General features: G+C 48.5%; 1 protein-coding gene across 2 annotated transcripts in view; it reads right to left on the minus strand.

The window, feature by feature from the left end:
* Positions 1–292: 292 nt before the first annotated feature.
* Positions 293–19100, minus strand: part of PLPP7 (phospholipid phosphatase 7 (inactive)) — a 30856-nt gene continuing 12048 nt past the window's right edge. Inside the window, exons 1-2 of one of the 2 annotated variants that reach the window (XM_083160887.1) lie at positions 13292–13736; positions 293–900 (exon numbers count right to left, since the gene is read on the minus strand). In XM_083160887.1, the coding sequence (XP_083017013.1) occupies positions 536–900; positions 13292–13736 (810 nt within the window). In that variant the 3' untranslated portion in view covers positions 293–535. Of the gene's footprint in view, positions 901–13291; positions 13737–19100 lie in introns of those variants that run through there. The other variant, XR_014460979.1, reaches the window with a different exon arrangement.

Here is a 19100-nt window from a genome sequence, read left to right on the forward strand (position 1 = left end):
TGCAGATGACGACTTTTGTCTATTTTCCAGCATTTGGGAGCAAATTTGTTCACAGAAATTTCCAGATTTTCATTCCAACCAGCCAGATTGGACAGATAATCTTCTAGTGTGTATAGGTCTTAACCGTTTCCACAGAGCAGAATATTTCCTGAGCAGTCACTTCGAAAAGACTACGTAGGATCTTCTGAAATGTTGCGGCATGGCGGAACCTTCTCTGGCAATGAGGGAGTCGTATACAAGTTAAACTGATCCTTTATTATAAAACATTGTTCATAAAGAATTAGAACTGGGTTCCCCAAGCAAATATTTGACTTTAAATAACAATTTCCACAGACTAATTAAGACAATACATGTAAACGTCACTTTTAATAGTCTCCATTTTAGCACAGAAAAGAAAACAAAACAAGGAAAATAGTGTCCAGAGTTCTATTTCCCATTGACCATAGACCAATGAATTGGGTTTTAAGGTTCATTCCATATCTACTGTTAAGTCTTATTTGTGAATACGTCCTATGTTTCTCCTCAATGGCGGAGCTCACCACAAAGAAGACAGCATCTGACACGTGTTAGATGAGAGCCAAACAATCTCCACAAAGTTAAATTCCAGGTAGCCAATCACAAATCCTCCTATAACATCAGTGATGTGGTGCCGGCCAATCATAATGCGGGATATTCCAACACAGAAGGCCCAAAGGACCAATAAAATGCGCAAGGGGATGGCAAGCACTAGGTGGTTGAGGAAGAACTTGGACACCATTGTGGCCCGACTGGCATGTGCCGCTGGGAAGGCGTATACGTCAAGGAGGAGGTAGTCCAAAATACCAGGCGTGACCTCATATGGTCCACGCCGCTTGACCAGTTTCTGTAGTCCAGCCACGGTCAGGATGTCCAGCAGCAGAGCTTACAGAGGAAAATCAAAATAACAATAATTAGGAGAAGCAGAAGACATTAGCATATATTCATCTAATTAACATCATTTCCACCAACATCAAAATAAATAATCATTGGATGGAATCAAATATACATTTTATATTAACATTGGCTGAATCTCCTATGAATAATATCTGTATAATAAGTCAGGTGAAATCCCATCACTCATAATTAGTGAGTTCTGATGTCATCATCTCAGTGTTGAATATGACACAGGAATACAGTGAATCTATCTGTGCTACTGACGATAATTAGTCCCTATACGGGACGGATATTATTTTGTTACCTTTTTAGAAACAATTTGGTTCTGTTCACTATTGTATGTCCGGTTTGAGGATTGTCCTGGCAATTTCCACAATATACAGGTTAGGTATCCGTGCCAACGGAATAATGGGCAATACATAGTGGGTACGGGTGTTCAGATGTGTCTCCATGTGTGGCTTAGTGGGTGCAACTGGGCATTCTCAGGGGGTGCAGGCGGGACTCCAGACTATGGGTCTAATTTACACTTGATTGCAGGGCACGGTTAGCAAATGGACAAAACCATGGAGAAAGCAGCAGAACTGCCACTGAAGCTGTATTAATCCCTATCTGCGGATTGCTCCGGTGAACACTAAGGGGGAGATGTATCAAACCTTCGGGACAGATAAAGAGAAGTTACCATTAGCAACCAATCAGCTTTTAACTGTTGTTTCATAGATTGTGCTAGATACTGGGGCAGATGTATTAAGCCTTAACAAGAGATAAATGCAAGGGTGATAAAGAGAGATAAACGTCCAGCCAATCAGCTCCTAACTGCCATGTTACAGCCTGTGTTTGAAAAAAGGGTACTTGTGAGTTATCCGGGCGCCCGATTTCAGATCGGGTACCATCGGAGTTCGTCGCATCGCGTGTTAACCAAATGGCATGCGATGCGACGCGAAGAGAGCAGCACCCGATTTTAGCAGTATACCCGATTTTAACATTGGAATCAATGTAAAATGGTCCCTGAGACCCGATTTTACATTTATTTCAATGAAAAAATGCCCCAAAACACCAAAAAGTGTCAAAAATTAAATCCCATCCCCATTGTTAACGCCACTCCACTAATGACGCCAACCCGAAGCGTGGCGAGCGCAGCGAGCCCGCGAGGGGCGGCGGTACGCGTCCTCCGACCTTTTCATACCTCCACTATCCACGTCGGCGTGGAGTTGAGAATATAATAGTGTGGCGAGCGCAGCGAGCCACCGAGCCCGAAGCGTGGCGAGCGGACGCGGATACCTTCACAGGTAAGCGCGTCCCTTCGCGGGCTTCACAGGTATCCGCGTCCCCTCGCGGGGCTCGCTGCGCTCGCCACGCTTCGGGCTCGGTGGCTCGCTGCGCTCGCCACACTATTATATTCTCAACTCCACGCCGACGTGGATAGTGGGGGTATGAAAAGGTCGGAGGATGCGTACTGCCGCCCCTCGCGGGTGGCTTAAAATCGCGTCGCATTGCATCGCATCGCATCGCGTGCCATTGTATACCATACAATAGCATCCAATGCGACGCGATTACGACGCGATTTTGGGTACAAGGAAATTTCAAGGGAAATCGCGTCGCATCTCGTCGCATTGTATTCTTATTGTACTGACATTTAATTTCAACATCGGGCGCCCGGATAACTCACAAGTACCGAAAAAAGTCAGTTAGCAGCTGATTGGCTGGACGTTTATCTCTCCTTATCACACTTGCATTTATCTCTTGTTAAGGCTTGATACATCCGCCCCAATGAGAGCAAGAAGCTGATTTGTTGCTATGGAAACTTCTCCACTTTATATCAATGGTTTAAAGTTCTCCCCTCCTGGAAGAGGCAGCAAAGCGAGAGTCGTGGCACAGCATGAGTTGGGGGCGTGGCACAGCATGAGGTGGAGCATGGCACAGCATGAGTTGGGGGCGTGGCACAGCATGAGTTGGGGGCGTGGCACAGCATGAGTTTAGGGCGTGACACAGCATGAGGTGGGGGCGTGGCACAGCATGAGTTGGGGGCGTGGCACAGCATGAGTTGGGAGCGTGGCACAGCATGAGGTGGACCGTGGCACAGCATGAGGTGGGACATGTGGCACAGCATGAGGTGGGGGCGTGGCACAGCATGAGTTGGGGGCGTGGTACAGCATGAGGTGGGGGCGTGGCACAGCATGAGTTGGGGACGTGGCACAGCATGAGGTGGGGGCGTGGCACAGCATGAGGTGGGGCGTGGCACAGCATGAGGTGGGGGTGTGGCACAGCATGAGTTGGGGGCGTGGCACAGCATGAGGTGGAGCGTGGCACAGCATGAGTGGGGGGCGTGGCACAGCATGAGGTGGGGCGTGGCACAGCATGAGTTGGGGGTGTGGCACAGCATGAGTTGGGGGTGTGGCAAAGCATGAGATGGAGCGTGGCGCAGCATGAGGTGGAGCGTGGCACAGCATGAGGTGGGGGCGTGGCACAGCATGAGGTGGGGGCGTGGCACAGCATGCGTTGGGGGCGTGGCACAGCATGAGGTGGGGCGTGGCACAGCATGAGGTGGGGCGTGGCACAGCATGAGTTGGGGGCGTGGCACAGCATGAGGTGGGGCGTGGCACAGCATGAGGTGGGGCGTGGCACAGCATGAGGTGGGGGTGTGGCACAGCATGAGGTGGACTTCTGCCTAGTACACATCAGAACGATCCTGATTGTTAGCAGATTGTGTGATGGTCACACGATCTGTTGGAACACACGATCTGCTAAAAATCTGCTAATGATCTGCATCCAATCTGATACCTATCCGATCTTTTACAGATCCTACCTGCAGCAGGTAGGATCTGTAAAACGACCAAATGCGAGCGGCGACGCGCATCGGATTGGAATCGGATCAGAGTCAGATCTAAACATGCAAAAACATGCAAAATCTACATACAATCTGCATCCAATTGGTCGGAATTGTATCCAGATTGACAGAATTGAGCCGTAATCGTTCTGGTGTGTACCCTACATTAGTGGGGGCATGACATAGCATGAGGTGGGCCTAGTGGGGGCGTGGCACAGCATGAGCTGGGCCTAGTGGGGGCGTGGCACAGCATGAGGCGGGCCTAGTGGGGGTGTGGCACAGCATGAGGTGGGCCTAGTGGGGGCGTGACATATCAGCACGAGGTGGGCCTAGTGGGGGCATGGCACAGCATGAGGCAGGCCTAGTGGGGGCGTGGCACAGCATGATGTGGGCCTAGTGTGGGTGTGGCACAGCATGAGGTGGGCCTAGTGTGGGCGTGGCACAGCATGATGTGGGCCTAGTGGGGGTGTGGCACAGCATGAGGTGGGCCTAGTGTGGGCGTGGCACAGCATGATGTGGGCCTAGTGGGGGTGTGGCACAGCATGAGGTGGGCCTATTGTGGGCGTGACACAGCAGCATGAGGCGGGCCTAGTGGGGGTGTGGCACAGCATGAGGTGGGCCTAGTGGGTGCGTGGCATGTGACTGTGGTGCCAAATAGGGACGGAAGTACCGTGATTACTCAATGCTGAGATCACTGGCATTGCGAATCAGTAGGTGTGGCCACGGTGATGACATTCATCGCCTCCTCAAGCATTCATCCAGGAGTCTTGCCAGCGCTTCTGGGATGCTGGGAGCACCCCCTGATTGTAAGCTTTTCAGCAGAGGCGTACCTATATATTCGTGGGCCCCATAGCAAAAGTTTGTAAGGGCCCCCTATTTAGCAACTGATGGTGATAAATGTATGTAAAATATTTAGATATAGATAAAATACTAGACAGCAAAGATGGGCCCCCTTCAGCTCTGGGTCCCATAGCAGCTGCACCCCTTGCACCTATGGTAGTTATGCCCTTGCTTTTCAGACATTGTGGGAGAGTAGGCAAATATGCCTTAAAGTACCTCTGTCTATAACATTATATGGCATGTAACTGCATTATAATAAATGATATTAGACATTTTTCATCTTAAAAGGTTTTTGCCCAAAGTCAGAGGAGTTAATTTGCAAAGTACAAAGCGATACACATACACAGACCCCCCCCCCCCACATACACAGACCCACACACACACACACCCACACACAGACCCACACACACAGACCCCCCCCCCACATACACAGACCCACACACACACACAGACCCACACACACAGACCCCCCCCCCCACATACACAGACCCACACACACACATACACAGACCCACACACACACATACACAGACCCACACACACACACAGACCACACACACACATACACAGACCCCCCCCACACACACACACAGACCCACGCACGCGCACACACACACACACACACACAGACCCCCACCCACACACACACATACACAGACCCCCCCCCACACACACACACACACAGACCCATGCACACACACACACAGACCCCCCCCCACACACACACACAGACCCACGCACACACACACACAGACCCCCACACACACACACAGACCCACACACACACACACACACACATACACAGAAACACACACACAAGTGCAAACATAAAAACAGAACAGAACAGAACTCTCCCAATCTCACAAGGGGGAAATGTGTCCAGTTTTATTCTGATGTTTTGTCTCTTTTGGAAAACGTTGGATGAAGCTTTACACATTTCATCATCTCCGCCTCGGAGAATGCGGTTTGTGGGCCTGATTCAGACCTGATCGCTGATCTGCAAAGTTGCAGATGAATGTAAGCAATTAGCCGCCATCCAGACAGGAATAAATCTTCCCCCGTTCAAATCTGCGAGTAATCTGCGAATGGATTGTTATACACTTGCACATCACAAACCATCGAATGAATAAATCTTCCACAACTCTGCGACAGAGACAGGCTGATCGAGGCGGCGCTGACATCACAGACCCTCTAACCGTTTGGGCACGCCTGCGGTTTTTTGGACACTCCCATAAAACAACTTGCTACCACCCTCCATCGCCGGCTTCCTGTCAATCAACCTTTGGGTGCCGTGCGTTTCCGATTGATATGCTAATTCTGTCTCTATCTCCCCTCGTGCATGCAGGCTGAGTATGGCACACTTGCGCAGTCATTCGGTAATCACTGCGAATTAGTTGTCACATGACTTCATTCATTGCCATGAAATGCTGATTATCTTTAATAACTAATACTCGAAGCACAGAGAATAGCAGTAGGTGGTGAGAATTGCATCCAATGTGCAATAAAAAAGGAATTGTACTTTGCAGTTGGTGAGTTCTAAAAATAAGGTTCCGGGGACAAACATTTCCACGCTCAGATCGTCACAACCGGGGACTGTACCCTGGAAATATTCATATAAGAGAGAACTTGCCATCTGCATTAGATGGAGACAGATACATCAGAGCTTTTCCCTTAATATTAGAATATCAAATTATGATTAGGGTTCTATTAACCAATCCATCTTCTGTCATTTATAGAAAACAAAAAGTGTATATCTTCCTGCTATTTATCAAATGAGTCACAGCAGAGAAACGATTGACTTCTCAAGCGATCTGTTTGATTTCTTCGTTTTCCCCATACCCTATTATGTGACCCCATAGACAGCAAAGCCTGTTATGTAACCCAACCCCATAACTTATTATGTAACCCGTCCCCATAGATTATTATTGTGTAAGCCAACTTTATAGCATATTATGAGGATTGCTCCGTGCTTTGCAATTTATGAAACTGCTACAAGCTATCCTTAATATAACATAAAGCCATCTAAAGGTGACATTATTTATCCAGTCCCTCCATTGTCCAGACACTTCTCATGGCGCACTGCCCTTGTTTGACCTCTTCTTCGTGTATAGGATCAGTACCATGACCAGCACAAAGTTTAGTGAACCTGTGCGCCCTTCTTGCCTCTCAAACGCCAAGTAAGGAAATGACAAATTTTTAATGGGCATACCCAGACTTTCCGGCCTGTACTTGCACCTTAATGTATTACACGAAGAAGCCCCTCGCCAGTAGCAGGTTATGTTACACATCGGAAGAGGCCATAAAGAAGAAAGTAACATTACCCTCCCAGTATGGATTTAGTCAGCCATATTTCGGTCTGTCTCATGGTCATACAATTTGTCCTGACTCCCAGGAAGGTGAAGGGTAGATCCCCACAAAGAGTATCGTACTGTGATTTATTTTTATTTTTTTGGGGTGGGGTGGGGAATTGGGGTTGAAGTAGTGTTTCAGGAGTGCTAGAGACTTGCCCCCAGCCATCGTGTTGTTCTCATGCCCCTAAAATAAAATAATAATGCCAACAGGAGATTGTTACCTCCTTCATTTTGACAGGAGCGTTCTTCCACCACAGAAACTCAATAGCCTTATAGGAATGCACAGCCATGAATGCGCAGACACATACGGCATTTTGATATATTCTGCCGAAAATATTCTAATAACCGTGATTTTCCGCTATACGGTTTTATACTTTTTTGGCTACTTTACAAATAAATAATACATCAGGCCCAAAGAGAGATGGATCTAGAATCACAAAGTGAGCCCAGTCTGCGTCCTACAAATACAGAAGCTGTCTCATGCGTTGATCTACATGCGGGGGCGAATGGACCAATGGGCCTACTGGGAAGGTTCCTGGTGGGCCAACTTTTATATCGACGACTTGTTTGGTGACATGTGACCCCCCACATGATAGACAGCCAACCACACTCATTGCAATGCATTGTTCCCATTCAGTCACTATGCCATCCAGTGATACCATGGCATGGCATGTAATACCTCTGGTGCTGCCCATGTTGGGCCACTTTCAGGGGTAAATGGATGAAGCTTGTGGCATCAATCCCCATAAAGAACATGATGTCCAAGGTGATAATGCGCCAACCAATCAGCTCCTGTCGATTAACATAATGTAGCTGATTGGCTGGTGCATTACCACCTTGCACACAGCGGTCGTTATGGGGATAGATACCACTTCTCCTGTTTTATACATTAACCCCTCAGTCCCCAATCCGCCCCTGTGTACATGAGCAGGGCAGCACATTACTCATTACTCTCATTATTACTGTAGTAATGATACTCTAGCGTCTCGCTTAGCGCTCCCTGCATTTGATCTATAGTTTATGGCACGTATAACACGAGGAACCTCCTCTTTTATGTGACAACTTGGGAGCCTGGATCCTGTCACTGTGTACACACGCTGTTCTGAGCTTCACATCCCTGAGCTTAGCCCCTGTGATTCAGCAACGGGTGCTTTTCAGGGTGTCAGCAATTTAAACTTCCAAGCCCCAAGAATAGCCGCAAGTGGTGCAGTCACTCAGAGATCACCTAATCCTACTCTACATGTCCTGTGACCCATATTACCAGGAACAGGGAAGGTTGAAGGGGAGAAACATATTGATTGGTCGCCTGGCTCTTGTAGTGCTGTGTAGGCCCAGGCTCACTAGAGTGATACACAGCGATAGAGCGGCACTGCTACAGTAGCTGTGTAGTGTAAACAAGTGTGCTGAAACGTTCCTGTCTGCTCAGTGTCAGTGTCACACACACAGGGGCCAGGACGGAATGTTCTACAGGGGCTGCTGTGCATCTAAATGGTTTGAATAGGGAATGGTGCACGTATACAAATATCATATACACATACATACATACATACACACACACACACACACACACACACACGCATACTCTACAGATATAAAATACCACATTCACCACCACAGCAGGAATCCATGATACGCAGAGTGTGAGGTGTATAAGGGGCCACACTGCACATCCTGCACCACAGGAGGAACATACAACGTGCACTATGGGCCCAATTCAGACCCGTTTGCTTGGCTGCGAATTCGCAGCCTAGAGCAACTAACGAATGACCACGTCTGTCAGCAGCGCCACTACAGTATCTTGCCACGGGGATTGTAGTGCCTAGTACGTCTGTCAGCAGCGCCTCTACAGTATCTCGCCACGGTGATTGTAGTGCCTAGTACGTCTGTCAGCAGCGCCTCTACAGTATCTCGCCACGGTGATTGTATTGCCTAGTACGTCTGTCAGCAGCGCCACTACAGTATCTCGTCACGGTGATTGTAGTGCCTAGTACGTCTGTTAGCAGCGCCTCTACAGTATCTCGCCACGGTGATTGTAGTGCCTAGTATGTCTGTCAGCAGCGCCTCTACAGTATCTCCCCACGGTGATTGTAGTGCCTAGTACGTCTGTCAGCAGCGCCTCTACAGTATCTCGCCACGGTGATTGTAGTGCCTAGTATGTCTGTCAGCAGCGCCTCTACAGTATCTCGCCACGGTGATTGTAGTGCCTAGTACGTCTGTCAGCAGCGCCTCTACAGTATCTCCCCACGGTGATTGTAGTGCCTAGTACGTCTGTCAGCAGCGCCACTACAGTATCTCGCCACGGTGATTGTAGTGCCTAGTACGTCTGTCAGCAGCGCCACTACAGTATCTCGCCACGGGGATTGTAGTGCCTAGCACATCTGTCAGCAGCGCCTCTACAGTATCTCGCCACGGTGATTGTAGTGCCTAGTACGTCTGTCAGCAGCGCCTCGACAGTATCTCGCCATGGTGATTGTAGTGCCTAGTACGTCTGTCAGCAGCGCCACTACAGTATCCCCCCACGGTGATTGTAGTGCCTAGTACGTCTGTCAGCAGCGCCACTACAGTATATCGCCACGGTGATTGTAGTGCCTAGTACGTCTGTCAGCAGCGCCACTACAGTATATCGCCACGGGGATTGTAGTGCCGAGTACGTCTGTCAGCAGCGCCTCTACAGTGTCTCGCCACGGTGATTGTAGTGCCTAGTACGTCTGTCAGCAGCGCCACTACAGTATCCCCCCATGGTGATTGTAGTGCCTAGTACGTCTGTCAGCAGCGCCTCTACAGTATCCCCCCATGGTGATTGTAGTGCCTAGTACGTCTGTCAGCAGCGCCTCTACAGTGTCTCGCCACGGTGATTGTAGTGCCTAGTACGTCCAGACTTACTCAGCGGCTGGGAACAGGGGGGAACCATATGATAGTGAGTGGACATAGGTGAGGGTGACTCTGGCGGCCCAGCGATCATGTCTGAATCGGGCCCTATGTTTCTGGAGACCTGTGTACAACATGGGCCTAATTCATGTTTGCACACAAATGCAATTACAATTTTTTTAGGCTACGGAGCTGCTAATGTTGGCAAATACTGCTGCCACCCAGGAATGAAGAGAGATGCCCACCGGTGCCAGTGCAAACTCATTTACAGTTCAGTCCACATTTGCAGCTGTGGCTATTCAGACTGGACACAGCAGTAGCGGCACAGGCGCCAGGTTTTTACACCTATAAGCTCACAGACAACAATAAATATACATCCCGAAAACGGTCATTATGTGCCTGCATTTATCCAACTTTCAAAATTCTCCATGAAATCCTCATTGGGAGTGAGATGACAGCGCATCCTTGTGGAACGCTGCTATGTAACACTGGGGCAGATGTACTAAGCCTGGGAAACCGATCAAGTGGAAGGTGATAAATGCAACACATCCGCTGATTGGCTGATGCCTTATCACCTTCCACTTGATCACTTTACCAGGCTTAATACACAACAGTGGGGGTAATTCAGATCTGATTGCATGACCACGAATGTGCAGCGATCAGGTAGACCCTCCTTACTAAAGAGAAATGCCCCCTTGTGGATTCATGTGCACAGCGTACGAAGACGTCGCAGCCGAGCGAATATGTCCAAAACCCGTCACTACAGGCTGACCATCGAATGATTGTTCCACTCGGCACCAGTCATCGCAGGCTCAGAGTAGCGTTGGACGTTCTAAGTAGCTGCGATGAATACAGGACCAGCAGATTTCAAGGAGAACACATACCGTACATTGGAATGTATGTGTTCACACAGTGCGGCTTCTTGAAAGGATCCTGCCAAACCCCCCCCCCCCCCCCCCCCAGCCTTACTGCTACTAACAGTATCCGGAACTGTAGCCTAAAGGAGGTGAGTTAGAGATTTGACCCCGACCCCCTGACTGTTGCGTTGGGGGATCCTGGCAGGTATCATGAAATCAGAAATTTTTTAACATGCCTAATTTCCGCAACCACTTAATTTTGCAACTGCTGGTGTGTGGGCGCCGCAACACTGACAAGTTAAGAAATTTGAGTCAACATTTTGTTAATGAAGCTCGTTAACATTCAGTATTACAGTGTCGTTGCTGACATCACCCATCCAAACCCTCTGTTATCTGTCAACCCCTCTGTCCCCTTCATATCCCTCTCTCTATGATCTCTGTTGCTGGGTTTGTGGGGCCCTGGAGGTGGGGTTTGCTGTTGGGGGACATCTGTGCTGTGGGTTGTGCTAGGATTTATTAGGATTTGGAAAATCCCCTAACAAGAAACCCGTGTTCCCCAACCGTCTCCGCTCTGCCTTCCCAACAACCTGCCTGTCTCTTTGTTAGCCAAACCCCTGTAGTAGCAGGCCATGTTCCCTCTGGGAAATGTCTACACCTCTACGCATGGGCACCTACTGTATCACTGCATTTCCCCTTTGGGCCCTTTGTGTCCCAGTCTGACACTCGCCATGGCACAATGGGGGCATGCACTCATAGTTACAAAGGAAGGAGGTGTCATCATGGGCCCCGATACTGGTAAGGGGTGTGGCCTACTCTGGGAGGTGTGACCAGGTTCCCTTTTAAAACCATTCAAAACCATTGTGCCATTGTGTGTAATAATAACACAACTGTTTTGCTACACAATGCTGCTATTACAATTAATAAGATAACTATTGTACATAGGAAATGCTGTGAGGTCATTGTCTGATGCACTAACAATCCACAAATGATCCAGCCACCAAACACAAGACATAGGATCATAGGGGTTATTCAGACCTGATCCCTGTTGTGCGTTTAAGCAAGCTGATTGATTATTGTATGAGCATGTGTCTGGGACGCAGCGCGCATGCACAATGCCAAATAACGTAAAAAATCAGCAATTTTTTTTCCACAACTCAAACGCAATTTTCTGGGCATGCCCAGGAGTTGTCAGGGAGGGGTGTGACATCAGCCTCGGCCTCAGTCAGCCTGTCTGTGTCGCAGAGTGGTCAGAATTGCGCACACCTGCACAGACTGGGGAAATCATTAGATGGTGAGTGAGTTGTGAACTGATATTTTGACCATTGATCCATTCACAAGCCATTCACAGACCTGCATGGGGCGGGCTTTCACTCGGGTGGGCGGTGGCTTACTGATCGCAGGCCGCTCCAATGTCGCACAGCAGCGATCAGGCGCAGGGCCGGATTATAATGGGGGCACAAGGGGTCAGTGCCCCTGGGCCCCCCTCTAGCTAGGGGCCCCCTGTGGTTGGCATGTATTTTTCAATAGCTAAAGGTTTTGTGCATGGGAGTGGGGTAGTGCTGCAGCGTCACCTATCTGCCAATGTGACAATGATTAATGGTGCTGAGCATTGGGAGCCAAGTGTGCAGTGCATTTTACTGGGAGTTGACTAAGTCCCAAGACACTTTGCACCAGAGGGCAGAGGCTGAGACGTTTGTGCTGAGCTCTGATTGGTGGAGCTCATTACATGCTTCTCAGGCCCATGGATAACAGCAGCAGCAGCCTAGTCATGTGAGGGTTTTTAATCAGAGGCAGCACTGGGACTGTGAGGTCTCCTACAGAGTAAGGTGCAGAGGGACAAACACAGGCTTTTCATGTGGTATGTATGTATGTATGTATGTATGTATGTATGTGTATGTATGTATGTATATATATATATCCCCTGAAGTTACCCATTGACCAAGTTTATACTGCCTTTACTCTGTGTTTTGACAGTGTAATATTCCCCCATGCAGTTTGCGGCAAGTAATGACAAGTGCAAGGGGGCCCCCCTGTCTAAAGTGCCCCAGGCCCCCCGAAGGCTTAATCTGGCACTGATCAGGCGTAACCTGCGACTTTCCCGCTAGGAGTGTAAGTGGGCCTTACAGTAACTGCTCCTTATCGTATCTGGAACGTTGAAGACCAACATGGCAATACTGTACGTTTGCCTTAGATAATTGACACCAGCTGTAGCTGTCTTAATTGGTCACGGTTCACAGCCTGTCTGCTTCCAGTAGGTGACATCGGAGGAGCCCATTGGTCAGAGACCAGAAACTCGTCCCTGGATGAAGTGACAGTCATCGTATGGGAGTATTTATAGCACGGGTGCACCCAGAGATTGTATGCACTGCTGCTTTTCCATACGGTGGGCTCTACTGGCCACTACATTTTCCAGGGGCCCCACCAGTGGCCACCTGAGCGAAGTATCTGCAAAAGTCTGTCCACCTAAAGATTACATTATACATTTGCCTGTTTTCTATGACTTCATTACCCAAAAGTTGACTATAGCTTCTTAGATAAACCACGGCCGGATGAAACTTGTGGGACCACACGCAGCCTGTTGGCAATTATTTTGCCAACCTTGATTGCACAAGACCTAAGTACAGTGTAGCATGCCTTACCCAGTAGTAGATTGAAGAGTACCTCTTGCCCGGCCAATGTGTTGCTATTCCGCATGCACACCAGCGTGCCAATAATCCAGGGAAAGCCATGGCTTGTTACTCCGATCAGCTTGACCATGGATCGAGCGCTACCCCATGATGAAGTGTTGGTGGCACACACGCCAAGGCTTTTAGACAATGATATATCAATGGCCACGAGTGAATTCCAGGCGATCTTTTTGAAAGATGGGTTCAGTTGCATGCAGTCTTCCTCCGGCAGCTGCTGGCTCTGCCTTCTCTCCCGACCACCCTCATTGGAGTTTCCAGATTGTCCACTCGGCTTCCTGTTAAAGTTTCTGCCCTCTGTCTGGGGCAAAACCGGTGGCTGGTTGAGAGACATGAACTCTGGCCTGGTGAGGACATTGTTCTTGTCCCTGGCTCTACTCCTTCGCTGGGCCGCTGGCATCTTCACAGATCCCTTGTAGGTGTGAGCACAGCCTGCTTGCAGGCCAGCCGGACAAAAGCGATGGCAGTGAACCTTTGCTGAATGTAAACTGGCCGCTGGTCTTTTGCCTGAGTGAGAGCAGGCTGCAGTCAGCACACATGTCCTGAGTTATATTTAGTTGGGGAAGAATGCCATTGCTGTTTACTCTATACTCCTGCTAAGCTTGACAGCCCGTCATCTGCCTATCAGAGGCTTCCTGGCAGCTGAGCTGACCAATAGAGAACAAATCGTTTTGAAAAGTAACCTGAGGACTCACATGGCTGATGTCTATTTAAACCCCACAGTAATTCTTGTCCAACACAAAGGGTTCTGGGAGTTGTAGTCCCTATGTGATGCCAACTTTACTGTTATTATGATGTGCTAATTCTCTCCGGTCCACCCCATGTCACTAGTAAAGGAGCAGACAGCTAGAACATAGACATTCAGTGAAAGAGGCAAATCTGCAATGTCCTTATGATATTGTTAATGTATGATAAGAAAAAACTAGTATCCATTCCAAACACAAATCCCCTTGTGTATAGGACAATAGTGACAACTTTGACTTGTATGCACAGGTCGGAATTCAGCGGGGTGCGGCACTCAGGAAAAAAATAAAGCGCTGCAACAAGTGAAATATATCGATGTTTCAGTGTATTGAACACTATTTTCAAGATCAAGTATAGTCTTACCATATATATATAGAAAGACACCCAGTGAGATGCTGAGCCGAAGTCACGGGCAACAAGCACGGACGGTGTCAGCTGCTGATGACGTCACCACTTCCAGTATGCCGCCGCCGCAGCAGTAACACAGGGGGTCATTCTGGTTGACATGCAAAGCTGCGAACACCCGCCCCCGCTCGCAAGCCAAATATCCCCGCACTAATGATTTTGCAAGCACTCGCAGGTCTAAGACACCTCTCTGATGTCTTAGACCTGTGGTCTCCCTGTAGAGAAGCAGGCGGGAAATGGTGTTCCCAGAATTCCCAAGTTCCAAGGATGTTATAGGTTTACCTCAAACGTGCAGGTATTAGGGTTACCGTATAAAATCCCATGAAAATGCTGGGTTTTCCGTGGTAATTGCCGATGATGCGGGTGCTGACATCACCAGAATATGCAAATCATCCATTGGCAGCCATTGTCTTCTTTGCTATTGCAATACAGGGTAAATGATTGTGCGACAAGCAGCAGGTAAATGGTAGAATAATAATCATCGCACACGGGTGGCCTATGAGATAAATGTTCTAGGCTCTAATCGCACGATGCGTGTGTCAGAATATCGCGGTCACAACATGTATACTAAAAACATGATTACATAAAATGAAGGACGGGGGTAGGGGAAAGACAGGGTGGAAATAAAGGAGGGGGCAGTATATAATTAGTAGAGGCGAAGCTCGAGACTCAGACATTAACCGAGACAGTAAGCAAAATATCATTTTGTCTCATGATCTTACACCCATATGGTGATTTATGTTATATATTCCTCCATGTATTGGCTGTATACTCCTTCCATTACATTGTGAGATGGGGAACGTCTGATCTCTGCTGGATTACACGTTCCTTTGGCCACTGCTAAATCTTCCTCTCTGGCTAAAGTTACACAATGAAGGTTGTTTCTGTAAGAATATAGGGACATGCTGCACATTATTGTGTCCTAGTGTCACCCCCTGCATGTGAGAACCCCTCAGCACATATAGATTTGTAAATTGAGCAATATTGTGTATTAATTGACATATTGGGAGTGGAATGAATTCAGAAAGTATATGTAAGAACATTTTCGGAACACAGATGGAGCCTGGCTTATTCATACCGACAGCGCGCCTAGACGTGGGCTTTGTCGTGACGCAGTGAAAGGAGGCACAGGCGCGTTGAGCAGGACAACATACACAGCATGCAATACACATCTCCGCCACTGGGTGGATAATGCTCCACTAATCCAGTGGCGGATGGATGTACAGTACAGTACAATACAAGCTCTGGAAAAGTGACAACTGTAATGTATACACAGACCAATGGTCAGGTGGAGAGAGTCAAAAGGTGGCCACACACATGCAGATTTATCTTCAGATCTGTCTGGTTGGAACAAAAACATGGTTATGGATGAGAGCAAATGACAGTTGACCATTTGCTTGGAAATGCTGGAAAACTGACAAACTGTCACTCATCCATAACCATGTTTTTGTTCCAACCAGCCAGATCTGAAGATAAATCTTACTAGTGTATGGGCACCTAAAGAAAAGAAAACAATACTCTAAATCAGTAATAAAATGAGTGTCTATAAACGCAAACAAACACTTTAAAACAACAGTCCATTGTGTGTGCGTCCGAGTCCCCTAGCCAAATGATTTAATAAAAATAGCGTGCTCTATATAAATGCAAACCAACTTGTTGCAGCAGTCACCCCATAGCCGACACAGCATAACTATAACTAATGGCAAGGGATCACTGGTAACATTGACTCCTGAGCCTGAGTCGCTATCACCAGGTTTCATAGGCGTGGATACGTGTGACACTCTCCATGTTTGGAGTCCCGGGGTCGATTCTTTACGTGAGAATTTTTTCTAATGAAACATTTCCGAAACTTACATTTAATATATTTACTATAAATATACACACGCGCAAAAAGATCTGTTTCCATAACTTATTTTCTGAGTGTCTCAATACGCACAATCCAAAGCCTCCTGTAGTACTGAACACGTATGTACCCGTGCTTTCTCTATAGCGTAGGGTGACCAACTTTCCAATGGCCCAACCCGGGACAGGTCTGGGCGGGCTCGACACCCCCCCGCGCGCGCGCACCAACCGCCGCGCCCCGCCCGGAATGTCGGGTAAGACACTGTAACGGAAGCTGTTGCGCTATATATAAGACGCTGTAACGGGATATGCTGCACACTATATAAGACACTGTACCAGAATCTGCTGCTCTATATAAGACACTGTAACGGAAGCTGTTGCGCTATATAAGACACTAACGGAATCTGCTACACAATATAGGTCACTGTAAATAAAATAAATAAATTTAATGGGATTTCCATTCTAGGTTTTGTATGGAATTATGTAATAAGTTTACATAGTGCTGTGTAAAACAAAATATAGTAACACAAGAGATTTCAGAAAGAGAAACTTCAATAAAAAGAGTTTATTGAATCAGATAGCCTATACATTTACAGGTCACAAATAGAATTAGGCCCCAACATGTCTTTGAACAAATGAAGGTGCATTAGCCACAAGTACAAACCTAGTAGGCCCCAACATGTCTTTGAACAAATGAAGGTGCAATAGCCACAAGTACAAACCTAGTAGGCACCAACATGTCTTTGAACAAATGAAGGTGCATAAGCCACAAGTACAAACCTAGTAGGCCCCAACATGTCTTTGAACAAATGAAGGTGCAATAGTCACAAGTACAAACCTAGTAGGCCCCAACATGTCTTTGAACAAATGAAGGTGCAATAGTCACAAGTACAAACCTAGTAGGCCCCAACATGTCTTTGAACAAATGAAGGTGCAATAGTCCTACTGCGGCCTACCCTCGCTCGCTGCTCGCTCGTGAGTCGTGCTTCCTGTCAGTGTGCTGCTGCTGTGCTGAGCGGCTCGCCTCAGCCTGAGCCTGTGTGTGAGACTCTCACACTCACAGTGAGAGTGAGAGTCAGAGAGTAGTCTAGTAGGCGGCCTACTAGACTACTCTCTGACTCTCACTCTCACTGTGAGTGTGAGAGTCTCACACACAGGCTCAGGCTGAGGCGAGCCGCTCAGCACAGCAGCAGCACACTGACAGGAAGCACGACTCACGAGCGAGCAGCGAGCGAGGGTAGGCCGCAGTAGGCCAGAGTCTACTCACTCAGTCTCCTCGCTCTCCCTCCAGGAGTCCACGCACTGCACTGCGCTGTCTCATGCGGTGGACGGTGCGAGTGGTGACCCGCTGCCGCGTCTCTCCTCGGCTCGTGGGCCACGAGTCGTGGCGTGGCCCGGGCGGTGGTGGTGACGGACGGGAGTCTACGCGCCGTGGTCCATCTCCGTCTTCTTGCGCGCCTGCCCCACCCCAGCATGCGCAGCACAGCTTTATATGGGGAGTGTGTGGGAGGTGTCCGGCCGGGTCACGGGTGGCTAAATAACCAATAACAAGGAAGCGGGAGGCCGGAGGGTGGGCGTAAGAGTTCCCTCCCCTCCCCCTGACCCCCTCACACTCATTTTTATGCTGCGCGGCTGCGCCGGTAATTGTTTGCACGCGGAGGGATCAAAACCCGGGACTTTCTGCGTCCCGGCATGGGTTCCCCCGGGACGCGGGATTTCACTATTGAAAACCAGGACAGTCCCGGCAAAAACGGGACGGTTGGTCACCCTACTATAGCGCCTTCCCCCAACCAAAGTGACTGAAATCCTGAATCAGCCCCTCCTTAACCTCCACACTGGCCGCCTTCTCCCTCCCAGGGGCGGGTGAAGGTGGTGGAGGGTGGGCGTTTGACCAGCCAGCGTTAATCGGGATGTGGTCACTAGGTCGATCTCGTGAATATCAACAATTATAAGGTCGACACCAATTCACAGACAACTATTAGGTCGACACATATATTAGGTCGACATGTATAAGATCAACAACATAAATAGGTATACAACTAAATCATCGCCAACAGAAACCCATCAACAATGATTTACATCTACATCATTGTAACCGACACATGAATCGGTCGTCAGCTCTTAGATTTACCGCTCATTGGTAATAGATTGACCAGTAATAGGTCGACAACTTATAAAATGTGGCACTACATGTACTACAATGCCTTCACACTTTTACACGCACTGCAACCCTCAGCAGCCCCCCATCCATGATGGTCAGCACCCCTGGAAACCCTCCTTCACCATTGTGGAGCAATGCTGCAACCCTAAGCACCCCGATAACTGTCTACATAGCTCCATAGATGTGGGCTCCCATGAAGCCCTGGCTGAAACCCGGCAGCCATTTTGTTAACCCTATCAGTGCTGGAGTCTGGCCTGCTCCTACTGTATGTCATTCATACACTCGCATCATTCTGTGTTTGAAACACGGCAGCCATATTGTTAACCTGAGTCTGGCCTATTACATTTTGGGTATGGATCATTTGGTCGACCATAAGTTGGTCAACAGTCATGAGGTCGACACCACTAGGTAGACATGCTGAAAGGTTCTTCATGGGCCTATGTTGATAAGGTCAACGGATCATTAGGTCAACATAAGCATTAGGTCAACATGGGCTAGGTCGACAGTCAAAAGGTCGATTCTCATTGTTTTCTGACACCTGTGTACTGCCTCCATAACCCTCCGTGTCCTGAGTACTGAAACGCCAATAAGCAACGACCAAGAAACTACTGG

Source organism: Crinia signifera, chromosome 9 (assembly GCF_055691185.1).
Source record: "Crinia signifera chromosome 9, ASM5569118v1, whole genome shotgun sequence".
NCBI classification, from domain to species: Eukaryota; Metazoa; Chordata; class Amphibia; order Anura; family Myobatrachidae; genus Crinia; species Crinia signifera.